The sequence below is a fragment of the Amphibalanus amphitrite genome, unplaced genomic scaffold (assembly GCF_019059575.1).
Source record: "Amphibalanus amphitrite isolate SeventyFive unplaced genomic scaffold, NRLGWU_Aamphi_draft 000990F_arrow, whole genome shotgun sequence".
Classification (NCBI taxonomy): Eukaryota; Metazoa; Arthropoda; class Thecostraca; order Balanomorpha; family Balanidae; genus Amphibalanus; species Amphibalanus amphitrite.
In genome coordinates this window covers 190,392-209,427 of record NW_024882484.1, presented here as the reverse complement: position 1 = coordinate 209,427, position 19,036 = coordinate 190,392, and the positions used below count along the sequence as shown (strand labels likewise).

Here is a 19,036-nt window from a genome sequence, read left to right as displayed (position 1 = left end):
ATCAAGCCTGAAACGGACAGTGATTTTCTTCAGGAAGAGATAAAGGCGTACGCGATGGCACCTGGCGGCAGCAAGGCGGTGCGACCAGCTGATTTTGATGGCAGTGGCAGTGTGCGTCGGTTTCTTCATAAATTTGAACAATGTGCAGGCATCAATGAATGGAGAGATGATGCTACGAAGCTGGCACAGTTGTCTGTTTCCTTGGCTGGTAAAGCATATGACTTTTTTATGCACCTCCCTGCAGAGCAAAAGAGTAGATATGACAAGTTGTACAAGGCGCTCATGGATGAATATGATTCTCCAGGACTCCAGAGTGACTATGCGCTGCAGCTCAGTTCTGCTCGAAGGAAGTCTGGACAAAGCACAGCAGATTTCATGCACGAGTTGGAGGAGCTTGCTGAGCGAGCGTATCCGGACTGGGATGTGGTACCGCGAGAGGGCGTAGTGCGAGCCACCTTCATCAATGGGCTAGATGATGACTTGCGTATGGCATTGATGCTTCAGGCACCCGAGCAAGAACGGGGTTCCCTTGCAGATCTAGAACGCAGCGCACGCCGGATTGAGCAAGTTCAGCTCTCCCGTCGGCAGGCCTCAGTGGGACGGGTGGAGACCACTCCGTCTGTTGATGCTCAGGTCGCGGAGCTTCGAGACCAGGTGTCCGCGGTGGCGGCGTCTATGGCGGATCTTCAAGCACATGTCGGGCGGCTGACCCTCCCTGGCCGTGGGAGTTTTCGCCCTCGTGGTGGTGGAGGTGGCTTCGGTGGACACGGTGAACGCGTCGGTCGTGGCAGCTATGGGGGTGCTGCTCGTGGCCCAGGTGCAAATCGCGGCGGTGGTGGAAGGGGATCTGGTGCTCAATGCTATCGCTGTGGTGAAGTGGGACATATGGCGCGTGAGTGTCCTGTTAACTCTGCAGGTGGGGAGGAAGGAGGAGCCGTTTTTCAATGTTATCGTTGTGGTCAGATGGGGCACATAGCGCGTGGGTGTCGTGTTAAGTTGGATTTTTAGGTGCCCACCACCAGTCTTCTCCCGACAGTTTGTTGGTGGGCACGACGTCCTATGTTACTCCAAGTGGTCGGGCTGTGTATGTCAGGGGCTCTGTGCAGAACGAATCGGTAGTATGGTTGCTGGACACGGGAGCGGAATGCACGCTGGTTGGGTCGAGTGTTCCCGGTGTACGTGAGCTGCGGCGTTGTCTTTCGCAGCAGCAGCCAGTGACGATAGACGGTAAGCCCTTGTCCTGTGAGGCCCGAGTACTGGCAGATATATGTATTGGTTCTTCAGTTCTCCTGCAACACCCTGTTTATGTGGTGCCGTCTATGAACACGCAATGTTTGATCGGGACCGATGCGATGAGACGCTTGGGAGCAACTGTTACCATTGACTGGACGTCGGGCAGAGTAACCATAGGAAGTCAAGATGTAACATGTTCATCTCCGACCCCCTCCCAAGGAGAAGCAGAACCGCGATGTGCACGAGTGAGACTGACTCGCGAGGTCGTTCTGCCTGGGCGGCATGAGATTGTTGTAAGGGGAGTCGTAGAAGCTGCTATTCCCATCCAGGAAGAGGTCATGTATAGCCCAGACCCTACGTTTGAAGAAGCCAACGATGTAGTGGGAGCCCGGGTACTGGACGTGATGCGAGAAGGGCAGGAGATCGCTGTTCGGCTCGTGAATCCGGGAGAAGGACCTGTCAAGCTGCACCAGGGGACCACGCTGGGGCACGTCGAACGTGTCGCGCGAGTTCATGAGTCCCTGGCTCAGAACGTCAGGAGTGTTCGGGAATCAGTCGGAAAAAAGTCGGAAGAAGTGAAACGGAAAATGGAGACGCTTGTTGAGAGGCTGGTCACTGACTCTGATCTGACGTCACGAGAAGAGCAGTGTCAGGCTAAGAAGCTACTTCACGACTACCAAGACAGATTCCCAGCGGATGGACGTCTCGGACGGTCTGGAATTGTGAAGCATGAAATTCGGACAGAGGGTACGCCTCCAAGAGCAGCGCAACCAACGAGAGTGGACCACCACACCCGTCAGCGGCTGGACGACATGGTAGAGGACATGTTGAGCAAAGACGTCATCAGGCCGAGTACGTCTCCGTACGCGGCACGAGTGGTTCCGGTTGAGAAAAAGGACGGATCCATTCGGTTCTGCATTGACTATCGTCGGTTGAACGCAGACACAATCAGCGATGCTTTTCCTCTGCCAAGGATTGATGACTGCTTGGACGCCCTCTCTGGGGCCCAGTGGTTTCACGTACTGGACCTCAAAAGTGGGTATTGGCAGCAAGAAGTAGAGGAACGGGACAAACACAAGACAGCATTTACCACTCACAAGGGCCTCTTCGAATTCAATGTCACTTCAATGGGCCTCAAGGGAGCACCAGCTTCCTTCCAGCGGCTGATGATGGTGGCGTTGACGGGAATGGTATGGAACATCTGCCTGGTATATCTTGATGATATAATCGTGTTCGGAGGCAGCTTCGGCGAATCATTGCAGAGACTCGAGGACGTCCTACAGGCCCTTCGTTCTGCCAACCTGACATTGAACCCTGAAAAGTGTCGGCTCTTTCGAAAGAAAGTTCAGTTTCTGGGTCATGTCGTCAGTGGAGAAGGTGTTTCGCCTGACCCCGCGAAGGTTTCGGCCGTAAAACACTTCCCGACGCCTTCTTCAGTCAAGGAGACAAGAGAATTCCTTGGACTTGCCTCGTACTTCCGACGCTTCATTCCGCAGTTCGCAGACGTGGCGAAACCTCTACACCGGCTTCTAGAGGGATGTGCACGATTCGTCTGGACGGAGGAATGCGACGCTGCGTTCCGACAGCTCAAGGAGAAGCTGACATCTGCACCTGTGCTGTGCTACCCGAACTTCAACGCTCCTTTTATCTTGACCACGGACGCCAGTGAAGTAGGGATTGGAGCGGTACTGACGCAGGAAGAAGGAGGCCAGGAGCGAGTGGTGGCGTACGCCAGTCGCAGCCTCTCGAAAACTGAAAGGAAGTTCTCGGCGACCGAACGGGAGTGCCTTGGCCTTGTGTGGGCCACTCGACGATTTCGTGTGTACCTGCATGGACGCCGATTTGTTTTGCGGACGGACCACAACCCCTTGGTGCATCTCCGCAAAAGTAAGGATCCACGAGGCAAGCTTGCTCGCTGGATACTTGAATTGGAGGCGCTCGACTACGACCTCCAGTACAGGCCGGGGCCGACACTTCCACACGCGGACGCTCTCTCGCGTGGCCCAGTGGAAGGGACAGACAGCGAGGTCAATGCTCCGGTATTTGCAGTGACGTTGGATGATGACTACGGGATGGCGCTGGCCCAACGTGATGATCGGGACATAGCAGTAGTCATGGAGCTGGTGAGAACGGGGAAGAGATGTCCCTCTGATGCATCTTCGGCGGTGAAGCACTACATGTCGCAGCGAAACAGACTGAAGGTCGACGGACAGGGCCGGCTGGTATGCGTGTACAAGCGCCACGCGACGGAACACTTGCAAGTGGTTGTTCCCCGATCTCTAACTGAGGAGGTCCTCGCGATGTGTCATGACGACCCCGCCTCGGGTCACCTCGGAGTCACAAAAACAGTGGAAAAGATCAGAGAGAGGTTCTATTGGAGTACAATGTTCAAGGATGTGAGAACGTGGATTCGGACGTGCCGTCTTTGTGCGATGAAGAAGAGTCTTCCTGCTCCTGGGAGGGCGCCTTTCGGTGAAATGCCAAAACCAGTGAGACCGTGGCAGTGGATTTCCATGGACATCGCGGGTCCCTTCCCGCGGACTAATCGAGGAAATCGTTTCATCCTTGTCGTGACGTGCGGGTTTTCCAAGTGGACAGAGGCTTTTGCACTGGCTGACCAGCGGACGGACACGGTGGCCAAGATCTTGGTGGAGGAGTTGATTTGTCGCCATGGCTGCCCGGAGGTCATTCATTCGGACCAGAGAAGAAATTTCGAAGCATCGCTGATCCAGGAGATCTGCCAGCGTCTGCATATAAAAAAGTCGAGGACGACGCCGTATCACGCGCAAGGAAACGGACAAACGGAGCGTTTCAACCACACGTTGTGCACAATGCTGTCCATGTATGTTTCACAAGATCAGCGAGACTGGGACGACAAGCTGCCGTTCGTGATGATGGCATACCGAACAAGCGCGAATGAAACTACAAAAGAGACGCCGTTCTACCTCTTCTATGGTCGACAACCACGACTGCCGGTGGATGTTGCGTGCGGTGGAGGCTCTCCAGGAGCCGGCAATGACAGGGAGAGTTACGCTCAGAAAGTGACGCAAGCTTGGTCTCGAGCACAAAGCAGGGCACGTGAGAACATCGCGAAAGAAGCGCAGAAACGAAGAGAGCGGCAATCAAGCGGTGTGCGGCAATTCTTTTACAAGGTTGGGGATTGGGTTTGGCTGTTCAAACCAGTTAGATACCCGGGCCGCTCACCGAAGCTTCAAAGACCGTGGCATGGGCCGTACCAAGTGGTAGCCGTGCTGCAGGATGGCTTGACTTACAGAATCAAGCATGTAGACAAGCACAGGTACCGGCAGGTGGTTCACCATGACAGGCTGAAACCCTGCCACAGTCGAGATGATGAAAGACATGCTGACAGGCCTGAAGTCGATGTTAACCATCATGACCGGAGGGATAGAGATGATGTGTATCAGAGGGACCGGCAGGATCAGACGCCGAATGAAGGAGAATTTCAACAACCCGACAGCGAAGACGAGTCAGAAGCTGTTTCTGCGGAAGATTCACATGGCAGGGCCGAAGAGGAGGTTTCACGTCGGGAAGATGGAAACAGCGGTGCCGACTTCGAATCAGGACAGGCAGCGAGCTCGGAGGTGACCCCTGGCCCGTTGGATAATCCTCCATTGTTGGATAGCGAGCCGGTGGGGTGCGCAACGCGCACAGAGCAACAGTTGGGACTCAGGCGGCGAGGTACAAGGACAAGGAGGGCCCCCGATAGGCTGGATTTGTGAGGGGAGGAATGTGACGTGCTGGATCAGGGCATGTACATATTTGGTTTATTGGGTTTGGTGTCCTCGTCTGCTCGCGACGGCATGTTGCGTCCTCGTCTGCTCGCGACGGCATGTTGTGTTGTTGTGTGTGTGTTGCATGTTGTGCATGGTTGTGTTCCGTGGTGGCTGCCGCATGACCTGCTATGCAGCGTGCAATGTGCATGGAGTTGCTTGGAGTTGCTAACGGTTTTGCTTGTTGTGTGCGTGTGTTCGCAGGCCTACTTCCTGAAGAATTAATAAACTGAAAAGGCGTCTGCTGGTGTATCGGACCCGTCACAGTCACATTTATAAAACTGTTAAATGCAACCAGCTTCTCTTGTGCAGAGAAACAGCCCGAGGATGGTTCCCGCTTTGCATGTGGATGGCATCAGCCTCGTTATCTCTTGGGTGGATCATTTATTCAATCAAACACAAATATCACAGATCACTGGAACAGAGCACATGCGTCGAAAATGTCTGACATTGCGAGTGGTCTGGCGTACGAATATCGGTTTAGCCGGTATTCATTAAGCTTAGCTTCATTTTGATGACATCCATTACCTACCAATTACAACCTAAATAAGGGGCGACTAGACGATGAGATGAGATTCCGAAAATATTGGATAGGTGTTATACATCAGCTGTCTTAGAAACGGTACCCAAAATATTTCGTTAAAATTAGACTACTTATAATTGCGAATTTTTGCTTTTTAAATAAGTCCCACAAACAACATGTCCTTCCCCATAAATACAGGGAACTAGTTGAGCCGTAATGGCACCCTCTCCTAGTCATTCTCTCCATGTCCGTGCCTACGCGACAGAAGGTATGTCTAAAACTATGTCGTCGCCTTATGGTCGCAAGTAATTCCTCGCTGGGAATACGACGTCGATATCGTCAATCAAGGCAAACTCCACGCTCAACATTGGCACATTTAAACGTTTGATAAGCTCATGTCATCACCAGACAGTTCATGGGTTAGCAATGATAAGAAAACACACTGCACGGGGCTGGTGCATCGCTGGGATGCTCGTTGTCCACACTTCGCAGCGCAGGCGGCAGCACTATTCGTGTCACTTCTTCAGAAGGCAACACCGGTCGTGTCTATTCTCCAGAGGGTAGCACCGTTCGTGTCACTTTCCCCAGAGGACAGCACTGTTCGTGTCACTTTCTCCAGAGGGCAGCACCGTTCACCTTGCACTTCCCGAGTATCTCGCCGTCAAACTGACGACATCGGGCACACTCCGTCGCTGTTCCACTGAGCTATCAGCGTCCGAGACGTCGTCCGCTCGGGGGTCGTACGGTAACGCATACGGTCCTTCACTGGTGGCGAGCGAGACCGCTCTGCCGCGCTGTGGCACTGTCCCGCCATCTACCGACGACCTGGCGAAACTCGAGTTCACTTCTCCCCCGCGAGAGAGACGCCCGGCGGGCCCTGCGAACGGCACTGAGTACTCTGTTTCTCGTTGCAAATCCTCTCCACACACCAGCGTTTCCATGGTACTGGTGCGGTGGAAAGCCATCTCTCCTGCCCTCGCAGCTGCTGCCGCCGCCACGGCAGCGGCCGTCGCCTTGCTGTCCAGCGTGGGACAGAGCTCGTAGTCGGAGTCGCCGTGGCTGACCACGGTTTCCAGGGTGCTCGTGGGGGCACGCTCCTGCGGCAGTGGCGGTGGTCGAATAGAGGGCGGGTGCCGCGGCCGGCCCGGGCCGGACGCGAACCGAGGCTCCTCGTAAATGGCCTCCGGGCCGCCGACCTCGCTGAAATGAGAAAGCAGAGATTTTAGCAAAGCAAGGGCATGGTGTCTTCTGAAGCAAACAATAAATAAAAAGTAAATACGAAGAGGTACTCGTGATGCGTACTTTATCTTCTAGTGATCAAATTGAATAGCTCGTTAGCATTTTTCTTTACAGTTTTTTTTTCGAGCCCTCAGGGATTAGATCACTTCATTGAACAACAACTGGTGTCCCAGTTATCTAGCCTAGTTGTCCCAGTACAACTAGGCTAAAGTTTCCTCGTGACGCTTTATCCCCTCCTGTCCATTAGTTTGGCAAATGTTCTCGCCACGCATCGTACCTGTAAACGTGATCGTCCTCCTCCTGTTTGTGGGTCTGGTTCCGACCGAGGCCCCAAAACTCCATAAAGTTGTACGGCTCATGAGTGAGCTTGTCGTCCTTGTGTCGAGAGTTGCAGATGAGAAGGACGGCGATGACCGCCAGAACGATGGTGCCTCCCACCACACCGCCGATGATGGCGCCGAGGTATTCTGCGGGGCGGCACATTCGTTAGTTTCTTATCGCAATAAATGACAGAACGGTATAAGGCTCTTGAGAGTGTCGGTGAGGATGTCACCTTCGTTTCCGTGTTAAAATTCAAATTTATAACCTTTTTACACAAGTTAGCGTCGAATATTATTATTAGAAGTCCACAGACTACAGTGGACACTGGACAGTCCACAGACTCTGTCCTTAAATTAACGGTCACAAATCCTTCCCACGATCATCATCCCTGTTTTACGTACTTCTGGTGGCCGGTATTGATTCATCCGAGCTCTTCTTTGGCTCGGCTGTTCCCGAGTCGGTAGTCGTTTCCGGAACTGTGAAAATATAGCCGTTATTATAGCGTGGTTTGCTACAACTCGCTACCATTATGCCACGTTATTACTATTTGATAGAAGTTCTTGTAGACTTATGTTTAGTATCAAAATAGTGGTGTGTCTGACAGTAACGAAAGCAAAACAGTGTTCTTTAGAAATAAAGAATACAATCAAAAGGGTCGTACTGACTCGTAAAGACATGGATATCGCTTTCCATACTAACAGAGGGTAAAACAGAGGGCTGAGTCGAATGACGCACGAACCTGTGTGCACGGAGGGAGTGGGCCATGGCTGTGACTTTGGAGACGGGGGCGATGGGCGCGGACGACGGTCACAGAAGTTCGGCTGAGTCCAGGTGCGCTGATGACACTGGATGTGACCGGTGGTCAGGTGGGCGTCCACACACGTCACGTTGATGACTCCACCGTCGATAGTGGGCCGTGCCCGGTTGTAGATGAGGTTCGGCTTCTGGGGAGGACTGCCGCAGAGTCGTGGCGCTGGTGAGAGAAAGATGTTAGTCACTGGAACAGTGTGAGATTTTGTATGGTGGATGCATGAAGGCATAATAACCACGGTCCAAGTGTCGGCGACTGCACGTCACGGCTTTAGTTATCAATGTATGGCTGTGTAGGTAAATTGGCCGGCAGTGCAGTCGATGGATACACGGCTGTGCAGCGTATAGGGGTGTATTGTCCAGCTGAGGCAAATCAAAATAATGGGTCCAGCACGGAATCAATTATTTCGAGTTAAACAATTGACGAGTAGTGACCTACTGAAGCATTCAAAACAGCCAGTGAATGCCCATTGTTCGTTCATTATGTCTACGTACGGACCCGGTAAAACGTTCCACAAATGTTGTTTATGAGTGCACCAGTCATGCACGGTGCATACCGCATTGCATACCCACCTCGCTGGCAGACGAAGCGGAACCGAGCCTCACAGGCCACCTGGACGGTGTTCCAGCCAAATCGACGGCGGACGGCCAGGCAGGAGCCCGGCGGTACTGGCTGATCCGCTGTAACGAGAAATACAGCGTGAGTGTGTGAGAGGAATGTGAGAAATTGAAAAAATTAGCGAGGGAGTTGAAGAAGGATGGACGACACTTGTTTCGCCGTGGCGCTGAGGCAAAAGCTGGGCATGCAAAACATAGCTCGTGCTATGATTCGTCATTTACTGTTTGTTGCTAAGCAGCAACTGTCGCAGCTTGGCTTGCGGATGTTCGGTCGGGTTGGAATATCTATGGTAGGTATGATGTAAAAAGGACTTACTCATCGCTCCCGCTTACCATCGGGAAAACCTGGGACTGATCTGGAGATAGCATGCGTTTCGGACTGATACCGAGTAAACAGCATGTCGTCACAATGTTGTTTATCACTTTAAAAGTACATTTACAAAACCGATTAGGGGCCGGCCGTCAGATCAGGGGGTTTTCCTCCCACTTGTTTCGGTTAGACTGTATGGGTAATCGTGTTGCCTGTCGCAGTAGGCGGCACTGGCTGTCTTGTCTCGCTTCTGATCACATAGGAAAATGTATGCCCGCGCTCCGTTCCCTGTCGTTTGATGGTGAAATCTATCGCCACCGTATCAACACTAATTCGCATGTCACGGCTAAGGCAGATTCGAGACAGGTAGCCGGAGGAAAGTGCTCCATTAAATCGTGAGTGAAACATTGCGACGCATTCTAACGGGAACACATGGACGTCGGAGAAAAGTTGAATAGGATTCAGCGTCCGTGTGTTCTCAGGTTTTGAAACATCGAATTGCCTCACCTTGCCCCGGTGAAGGGTCTCGCACTCCGCCGCTCCAAACGTCAGAGGTCCGGGCCAGTTTCAGAAACCGGCGGTACCTGAAACGGCACGTATACGTTCAATGTACGCGCCTGATCAACGTTTTCGGCCTAATAAACATTGGAATTTGCTGATGATTCCACCTGATGAATGGTTTTAGACGTTATAAAATGCGGTATCAAACGCAAATTAGTACCTAATCAAGGCAGGAATTACAATCACCAACTGTTTTTTGTGAGCACCTTTCTTATTTTAATTTCCTCATAGGAAATCCATAACAATATCCAGGAAGAACTTATTCATAACACAACACCACAACAATAAACAATAACATTATTTTTACACCTGATGAATCAACCCTGGAACACCTGCCCTTGCCGTCCCTCCTTGAGCCCTCAATGACACTAGCACCGGGCTCACCTGAGAATATCTACCACCATAGCATGAAGACCTGTCGATGTGTCTCGGAACAGCGTCCCTTCGTCTCCGAGCCGACGACACGTGTCTTCCGCCTGCTGGCGCGTGGCCCGCTCGCTCACCAGGTGGTAACATCGGTCACCCGCCGCCCAGGTCACGGCGACGTCCGACCGACCCAGGTCGTCCAGACACTGGTGTCGCGACAGACCTGTGATGGAGGGTGGTAATAGGTCAGGTTAGGTCAGCACTGCTCGAATCTCGATCACCGTTGAGGTCACATATGGCTTTAGAGGAGCACCGAAGATGTGACAGTTTTTCCTCGTTTGCTTGTTTGCTTGCTTGCTTTCTTGTTTGTTTGTTGTTTTGCGTTTGTTTTTTGTTGGTGAAAGATGAAGCGTTTAGGTCTTGCTATGCTTTGAACCCAAGTGAAAGTTCTGGTGACATGACAGCTTTTGGAGGTCAGATCATCGACGAAAACTACGTTCAAGCATATCATTCGAACCCATTGACGGGTGTAGGCGGATAAAAAGTCAGTTTCAATGACATCTTAACAACTTGCTAGAATGAACGATAAGTGACCATAATAAATGGCTGTTGCGGCGGTACCAAGCAGTGTAGCCTGTCATTATCATCCTATCGACCTTCGGTGTCGGGCGCACGTGTCCATAAGTGCACGGTTTCGGCACCTGTTTTGTGGTCAGCAAGAAGAAGCACCGTTACTCGTGACCACATTAGGAGACCGGGCTATACCGGAGAACAGCTGCCTCAGCGCATTGTTGGCTGCATTGGCCCAATGCCGGCGGGTTTTTGTCCCTGGACGACGGGTCAGTAGCGTCACCGTTCGGTCGAGGGAACCGGTTCTCGGGCACACGATGGGCTGCACGCGGGCTACCCTACCCATCACCTTAGCAGGAGACTTCCCTGCCGGCCAGAGTCGCTTTCGAAACATGGAAGCTAGCATGGAAGCTATGTGGTTTGCGGTTTGGGATAACTTTTCAACAGGACCTCCAATGCAGAGGCGCTTGCGATTTACACAAAGACGCAGTGCACCTGACAAGCTCAGCCCTGTGTACTTGAATGAGTCACTGCTCCGCACAGAGTCCACAGGTCATCGTTCCTTGTTGTGTCCACATACCATTGACCTTCACGGATCACCAACCTCTCTTGGATCACTAACCTGTGCTCTGGGCGACAATTTGCAGCTCATGCAGCGGCCAGACGGGTGAGAAGGGCGCCCGCTTGAAGTAGGCGCCGCTGGAGTGGAAGAGAGACACCTTGATGAAGCGGGCGCCGTTCTTCAGTAGGGTATTCTGCAGCGATATTGTGTGGATGACCAGACCTCTGACCTCGGGTCGCGGCGGCTGAGGTGCATCTGTGGGGACACGGTGACATGGGGTCAGCCTAGGGCAGAGTGGTGCAGAGAGAGAGAGAGAGAGAGAGAGAGAGAGAGAGAGAGAGAGAGAGAGAGGGAGGGAGGGAGAGAGAGAGGACAAACTAAAGAGAACAGACAGACAGACAAACTTTAAAGAATTGAGCAGGTGGCAAGTACCGAAAAGAGGAGTGTTGAATGTATGATCGAGATCGATATTAAATGTTAGTGGTTGGGGCATCCACCCACCATGCCTATGCTTGTGACATCGTTCATATGGAAAGTGATACCTAGTTCGTAAGCCAGCTCCGACAAGATTGATTTATTGAATACCATGGAGGGTGAATTATGGCTATCTGTTCGTTCAGCTATAGGCCTGCCCGGAAAGTAAAAGCATTTTCGTGCATGTGACGGGCGCCATTCACTGTTCAGATTCCGGTAGGTTTCCGATCGGCTGGAAGCGATTGTCGCGTGACTTAGGGCAATCTGATCGGCTAATCGGGATTATTGTCGGGTCACCGTCACCAGTCGTTTAGAAATGAGTTTCAGGATGCTTACCCAGCTGCATCGAGAAGCCAATCCACGAGACGTTGTTCTCGCTGAGACGAACTTGGATGCTCATTCCTGAGGAAAGTGAAAACGTGATGGCATGTGGGGCTAATTTTTGAAAGCAGAGAAAACGCACTTCATGTGTGAGACTGACACGCACTCGAGATTTGGAACACCGTTACTCTGGTGGCTTCACATCCGCTTTTCGGCAAGTCATGAAATTTCGCAGACGTGATTGTAATTTGTAGCTGAACACGGCAAGTTGGAGGTGTTCCTCGTGAGAACTGAGAGCGAGTCTGAGCAGGACGCCGCCTCTCGTGCTCGTCGTGCTTGGATAACATTCGATGCTCATCACGCTATCGCTAATCTTGTCTTGGCGAGAACCTGGCTACGAAAGGGACCGCGACACGACTTAAAATCATGATCCAGTATACCTACAGTAGTGTCGGCTCGGTAACATCGTCGACTTGTAAGGTATACAGCAACATTTATCACCGATCATATGTGGACCACCTCTCTGTTACCTAGCAGATTTAACCCACCTGTTAGGTTGTAGATGGTGAGCAGTCTCAGTTCGAGCAGGGGGAAGGGGAAGTAGAGGTCGATGAAGAGCGGCCTGCCCCCCTCGAACAGGGCGAGCAGGTCGTCAGAGGTGGCCAGGTCCCCGTCCACCAGAGGACTGTGTGCCGCCGCCAGACTCGAGTGCTCGGCCACATTCAGATCTGTGATTAGACGTGAATGGTCCGCGGAACGAGTCAGAAAACATGGCGAATAACACACACAAACGTAGGTATTGATACATATATATCTGATAATAACGGTTCGCACAAATGAGAGAATGGCGTAACGCTTGCTGTGAGTATAATAACGAGCTCATCCAGTCTTCCAAGTGATGATTGAGGGCAAGCACAGGATAAAAGAAAAAAATCGTTTCATATCATCTATGCACATCTTTAGCCATGCATGGATACGTGGAGGACGGTGGAGCCGTAATACGTGAAACAGATGTGAATTAAATTATATCCGTGCAATTTTGTACAATATAAAATCGTATTTATGTAAATGATTCGAATTATCCATCCGAATACAATGGAACTCAAAGCTGAATTAATGACAACTGTGCACTGGGGCGCTGATAGTCGCATCCTAAGAAGATTTACGGAAGAGGGTCCTGTGTACCAAGTACCAACTACTAACCTTGCAAAACAATCAGTAAGCAGTTGCATACATCAGCTGTTCCTCGGTTTTACCAGACAGCCCTAAACATCGCTAAGCCGCCATGTAACCCATGGACAGCTGTGCACACCTGCATACCAATACCGATGCCGGATCCATCACCATGACGCCATGTCATCATATGACGTCATCCCCCACATATGACGCCACCCACGTTCCTACCAAGGCTACGTAAACCTTCACAGGTTCCTACTCACAGCAGCGTGGGATATCTCCAGTCCACTGTCCTGTGTCCAGACAGATCCGCAGCGAATCCCCGACCATCACATAGCCCGGGTCGCAGGAGTAGCGCGCCCATGTACCGGGCTGAAACACCAGTGCTTCGCTGGTGTTGACGGCATGGTCAGGCGATAGGTGAGTGGCACCCGGTCGCTCGGCTGTCTGTGCCGCTGGCTCGGGTACGGAAGGTACCGAGGGAGGTACTGAAGGCGCAGGAGGTGGAGAGGCGGGTACAGAGAACAGTACCCGAGAAAGGGCGGCGGTACCCGGCGGTCGGCAGCCCACGTAACCTGAAACGGAGAGGAGTGGGAAGGTTAGCAGCAGAAACAAGACGAGTCGGGGACAGTGTGGACCAAAGACGATTCTCACAACACTCAGCCGAACTTGTTGCATGGCGGACATTTCATATACGCATTGGTATGCAGATGCATAGTCGTAGTAAGTGTGGACGGGGCTGCAAGAAGGGCCCAATCATTGTTCATGCATACTTTAACCCGTAAGCACTGTCATTGACAAATGGCTCTCTGTTCGACTTCGATGAAGACCAGTTTGTAAGCCTACTTCAGACGAGACGACCCTGATCCATTATCACACCTCCCTCATTCCTGCATACATATTGCCGCCGTCCCTGGCCCAGCACTGCACGTGCCTGCCTCTAATGAACTCCTTCGTCGGCGCCTCGGCAGCCTGAGGCAAGTCACATTCCAATACCAATGACGTCACGACCACCAGAACTGGTGACGTCACGACCGGTGAGGTCCATTGTCCGGTCGGTACAAAGGCCGAGACAGGTCACCCGCCCCATGGCTGGCCATCGCCGCTACAAAAGCGACGAACCATACCGTTCTGTGTCAATACGGCTAACATCCAGCTTCGCTAACGATAAAAGTCATCGGCGCCCGCGGAGACCGGTACAGAACACGGTGCAAATATTCGACGCGCTCGTGAGTGACTAACAGCGTGGTAGTTGGTAGTCGCTCACGAGCTTGCGGTATCCCATTTTTGCCTGTTTAATCCTGGAGGAAATATGGACAATGGCCTGAGGTGAGCGATGAAACACTGCGAATTGACCGGGCTAGACAGGCTGGCAAACCGGAACGCCCTCGGGTTGATGACTTCAGCTGTCGATACTGTGACGGTGTGCTTTTGTTGAGGGTTTTCCGTATAAGGTGTGTGCCGCGGCTATATGTTCACTGTGCATGTGTGTCTGCCTGTCAGGGCATGGAGTATGTGTGTGGGAAGTAAATTTAAAGGGAGACGTGAGCCCTATGGTTCCTCTGCGCGGACAATGGTCAACAACACAGGGGCATTCCACGTCAAGTGGGACAAAAAATGACCATTTTGAACCTCACCTCCTCCGATTTTTGCGAAACTTTGTGAAACTACTCATCTATATATGAAAAGAAAGGAGACATTTTTTTGTCAAGATATGACGTCACGTTTCCGAGATATACGTCATCGAACATTGACTTAGGCAAGGCACATTATCATCTTTAAAGCGTCATAACTATTGAAGTTTTAGACATATCACCACGCAACAAAGTGTGAAATGGAGGGAATAGTTCAGGCTTTACTTTGAGGATAACAATATTGACGTACTTAACTAATTAGTGAACTTAATTAAAATTCAAAAAATAAATTTTGATTTTCTGAAAAATGGGTACCCTTCGATTTTGCTGGTTTTTACATATTTTATTCTCCTATACATGAGCTACATCATATAAAAAATCCAGAATGGGCCGACGTCTACGTAACTGTCTTTTGGACTTCGTAATGTCTGGCACTCGCGCGTTTCGTTTTAGCAACCAAGGAGAGGCGCTACCCGAAGATGCTTCTTTCTACCCCAAACCAAAGCAAACCTAACTTGAACTGACGTGACCTGACCTAATCTAACACGCGTAAATATGTACAGCCCTCACGGCAGTTGCCGACTGGCCAAATGCTACTTAGATATGAACATTAGCCCTCACGACATTTGCCGGCTGGCCAGATGCTACCTACTTAAAAACGAAGGCGTGTTAACACACTTGAGGCTGACCGGCCGCGAGCCAGCGACCTTTAGAATACGAGGTGGGGTACACTCGGCACTACTAAGCCATGAAGATAGGTGGTCATCGCGGAGATGTAAGCCAGTTTTTTTAATGATGCAATTGGGCATTCTCCGGGCAGCGCCTCTCTTTGGTTGCAAAAAGGAAATACGCCTGACTCCCAGCGCTAGGGGAGAAACACCCGGTTTAGCCAAAAAAGGTGTTAAAAAACGGAATTTGAATTGTAAGTGGGGCGGAGGGGAACTTTATTATCGTGTGCCAATTTCATGACCCTAGATCAATATCTTCAAGATCAAATGAGGTTCAACGTGATCAAATTTGCTATAGTGACTATTTTGCGTTTATACGCCCACAGCTCTAAGGCTACTGGCTGATTTTCCTAGTTCTTGCTTTATACGACATGTGTAGTGTTATGAGAATTTGTAGTTAATCTAACCATAAATTTGGCAGTTAGTGGCCTGCTAAGAGTAAGATGTCGCCAGCAGAGGCGGGGATCGGCCGACGTGGGAAACGTTTCAGTCAAAGGTTGTGTTAGCACCCTAATAATTCAATTTTTACCAGTTGATTTTCGTATTTATTTATCCATTAGATTGACTGTACATTTTTTAGCCTTCACACAAAATTTGACACGAATCGATCGTAATCAGCGTTGAGAAGAGCAGGCAAAGATGGAACCGTCCCGCGCCGGCACAGTCTACCATTCAGGCGGCAACGGCCGCCGCCGGCCGCCGCGCCGCTCCGGCAAGATGTTTGACTTTACACCGCTATTACTAGAAAAGTTGTGGACCGATTTACCTATTGCTTGCATGGGAGGACTTACAATTCAATTCCAGACAGATACTGAAAGTTTGACGTTAATATAAAAAGTATGGCGTGAGTTATTGGCGAAAAACAGGTGGGGTTGGCGAAATCCGCCCCTTCCACCGCCCGTGCTACGTTGCACTACTTGTTGCTATATCATCCAAAGTTATCGTTGGCCCACTCTAATTTTCTCAGCACGTGTGCCTTACGTGTAGTGAAAGACAATATCTAAATTTCAGCAAAATGGAAGGGTACCCATTTTCCACAAATTAGATTTTAAGAAATTAAATCAAAATAAAATAAATTCCAAATCACAAAAAAATGTGAAAATTGCCAAATTTAACTAGCACAACTCCTTATGTACACGTCTCAGTTTGTTTGAAATTAATAGCTTCAAAAATGTTGAAGCTATAGATCTTTCAAGATTGCAATACACGTCCAATTCTGCTAAAAATGCATAAGTTTAGCGGCTTGTATCTCTGTAACCCGAGGGCATATGGCAAAATCCTTTCACCCTCAGAGGTTTCACCCAATAGCCAATGAGTATACCAAGTTTGAACAAAATCGCAGACATGGTGTGTCAAAAGTGGAAATAGCCGCCCGGCTTTAGTTCGCCAGCCTTGTCAATAGATGGCAGTACCACAACATGGGCAGCGGATCGTGCAATTGACGTCAAATTTTCGTTATCTGCTAAGAATTGAATGGCGGATCTTTTCATGCAAGAATCATGTAAATCGGTCCACAACTTTTCTAGCAACAGAGATATGAAGTCAAACACCCTGCCAGAGCGGCGGCGCGCGGCCGGCGGCGGCCGTTACGCGCCGCCTGGGACACTGGCGGCGCTGAACGGTTCCGACCTGGCACTGCACTAAAACCTGTTAACTGCTTGGAATGGTTATTATAGCAAAATTTTCACTCAAGTGAGGGATAACCAAGGGCAGGAAGTATGTATGCTTGTGTGCGTACTGTGTAAGCTAAGAAACTGCATTAGCAGATACTCGCTAATATTAGATCCAGCCAAGTCCAAACGCATTCCAGGGGATGTGTTCCTGATGGGTCAACAATATTTATCGTTCGAGGGCGGATACGGTTTTAACAATACAAAAAATATTTTTGCACAACTCTATTCCTTGAATAATTCTCTTCAACGCCTCATTCCTAGTTAAGCGAATTAGCCCACTCTGGTTGAATAAATAAGGCGATTTCGCCACAAGGTCGCGGAAAACCGACCGAAAACGGCCGCGCTCAGCGTTAATTTGGGCATGCAGACTCTTAAATACTCGCATTGGGCGGGTAGGGTTTCCCAGGTATTGGCTCCAAAACACCGTATTCGGCTCCCGAATACGTCCAAGTGACCCGCCTCGTTCCTAGTTAAGCTCTAATTAGATCAAGTGACTCATAAGGAGCGAAAAAGCGACAAAAAGCATGAATTTCCCTATGACGGCGGGCTGCCGGGTTGCCAGACGGCGCACCGGCTATTTCCACTTTTGACACACCATGAGGTGGCCGATTTTGGCTGTCCCGGTTGACATGGAATGCCCCCACAACGACAGAAAGGCATTGGCAGACGTTCGACATTTGTTGAAGGCTATATCTGGACGGGAGGATACACAGAAACATCATACAGAAAGATATTGACTGGCGCTGAGCTTAGGTGACAGCCGACATGTCACTGACTCGTTTGGTGTGTGACAGGCAATAGCACGTTCTTGATAGATGGCATAACAAATATGGGCTGGAACAACGGTCAAGTTCCGGGTTTTCTGACCAAGGGAAGCGGTCAGCGTCCAGCGACTCAGAAGTGCATGTCACTAGTTACCAAATAGTTCAGTTCGTTTGCACGAAAGGTCCCGTGTGTGCTATTGAAGCGGGCAATCACACGCTGGAATAGAGCATTGTTATTTGTACAGTGCACGTGTTCGCACGCTTAGAAACGGAAGTCATGCAACATTGACAGAAAATTGCTTCGGCGTGTAATTGCTTTGTCTCGTTCTTCGGCTCTTACGCTTGGATAGGTAAGTATTTGCATTGTGCAATGTGCAAAGCAAGTAACTGTAACATCGAAGCAATGAATTTTTGTAGCGAGAGAAAATGGTGGCTAAAAAAATAGTGTATATGTTATGTAAGCACCTACAATATGTTTATTCAGCGATGTTTCGACGATTATCACCGCTTTGGCCAGGGGTGTCGATTTTTCAAAATGGTTGGGGGTGCTCAACCGCTGCACCGGGTGACAGATTGCAGCTTTGCCATGCGGCACAACCGTACAAGGCGGGGTTGGTTATCACCATAAGGTACTGATAATGCCGGGATTCACTATATACTAACATTTCCCAAGGGCAGAACGTTCTTCTTGCAAATCATTCTGCTCGTCCTAGTACTTGGCTACCTGATTACATAAACATCTTTCCGAAAAAAATATATTTGCCGGCAGCATGGCAGCAGCCCCGACACCTCTGTAATAAGGTGACAAACCAATGACGGTGATTAGCACCGGTGCAGCAGCCGCTGCGGTCCGCAGGGGCGGACATTGCGCGGAGGCAACGGTAGCTACGAGGCTCTGGCGGTAATCAGACGATCCCAATATCGATGAAAAATGACAGGTGATCGCATTTGGATATTTACGGGTTTACGATTTTCCCCAGTGGCGTAGCCAGGTGGGCCGTGAAGCACGTGCCCCCCCCCCCCCATCAGGTTCGGGCCTCAGGGTCCCCTCGGGTTATTCGGGCCTGAGGGGCCCTGAGGCGCCAATTGGCCGCTAAGGGTCAATGCTGGCCATATTTGGACATAGAAGGGATCCACGGGGCTCGTAAAAACCCCTCATGGGCCCACAAGTACCAACACTAAGATCTCCACAAGGGCCCCAAGCCAGTCTCTGAGGGCCACTTGGCGGCCTCTGAGGGCCCCTTACCGGCTTCGGAGGGCCACATGTCGGACTATGGGGGTCTTAACCGGCCTATTCCCAGCCAGCAAATTTGGTCCTGGCCGTAGCTGGTCTTACTCTGGCTAGCTCTGGCATTTGCTCCG

The 19,036-nt window shown here is 50.7% G+C and overlaps 1 protein-coding gene across 1 annotated transcript in view; it reads right to left on the bottom strand.

The window, feature by feature from the left end:
- Positions 1 to 5,391: 5,391 nt before the first annotated feature.
- Positions 5,392 to 19,036, bottom strand: part of LOC122368931 — a 26,214-nt gene continuing 12,569 nt past the window's right edge. Inside the window, exons 2-12 of the mRNA XM_043343255.1 lie at positions 13,139 to 13,450; positions 12,248 to 12,427; positions 11,715 to 11,780; positions 10,965 to 11,159; positions 9,791 to 9,995; positions 9,353 to 9,429; positions 8,491 to 8,598; positions 7,847 to 8,080; positions 7,509 to 7,583; positions 7,064 to 7,253; positions 5,392 to 6,747 (exon numbers count right to left, since the gene is read on the bottom strand). Of these exons, the coding sequence (XP_043199190.1) occupies positions 6,180 to 6,747; positions 7,064 to 7,253; positions 7,509 to 7,583; positions 7,847 to 8,080; positions 8,491 to 8,598; positions 9,353 to 9,429; positions 9,791 to 9,995; positions 10,965 to 11,159; positions 11,715 to 11,780; positions 12,248 to 12,427; positions 13,139 to 13,450 (2,210 nt within the window). The 3' untranslated portion in view covers positions 5,392 to 6,179. The remainder of the gene's footprint in view (positions 6,748 to 7,063; positions 7,254 to 7,508; positions 7,584 to 7,846; positions 8,081 to 8,490; positions 8,599 to 9,352; positions 9,430 to 9,790; positions 9,996 to 10,964; positions 11,160 to 11,714; positions 11,781 to 12,247; positions 12,428 to 13,138; positions 13,451 to 19,036) is intronic.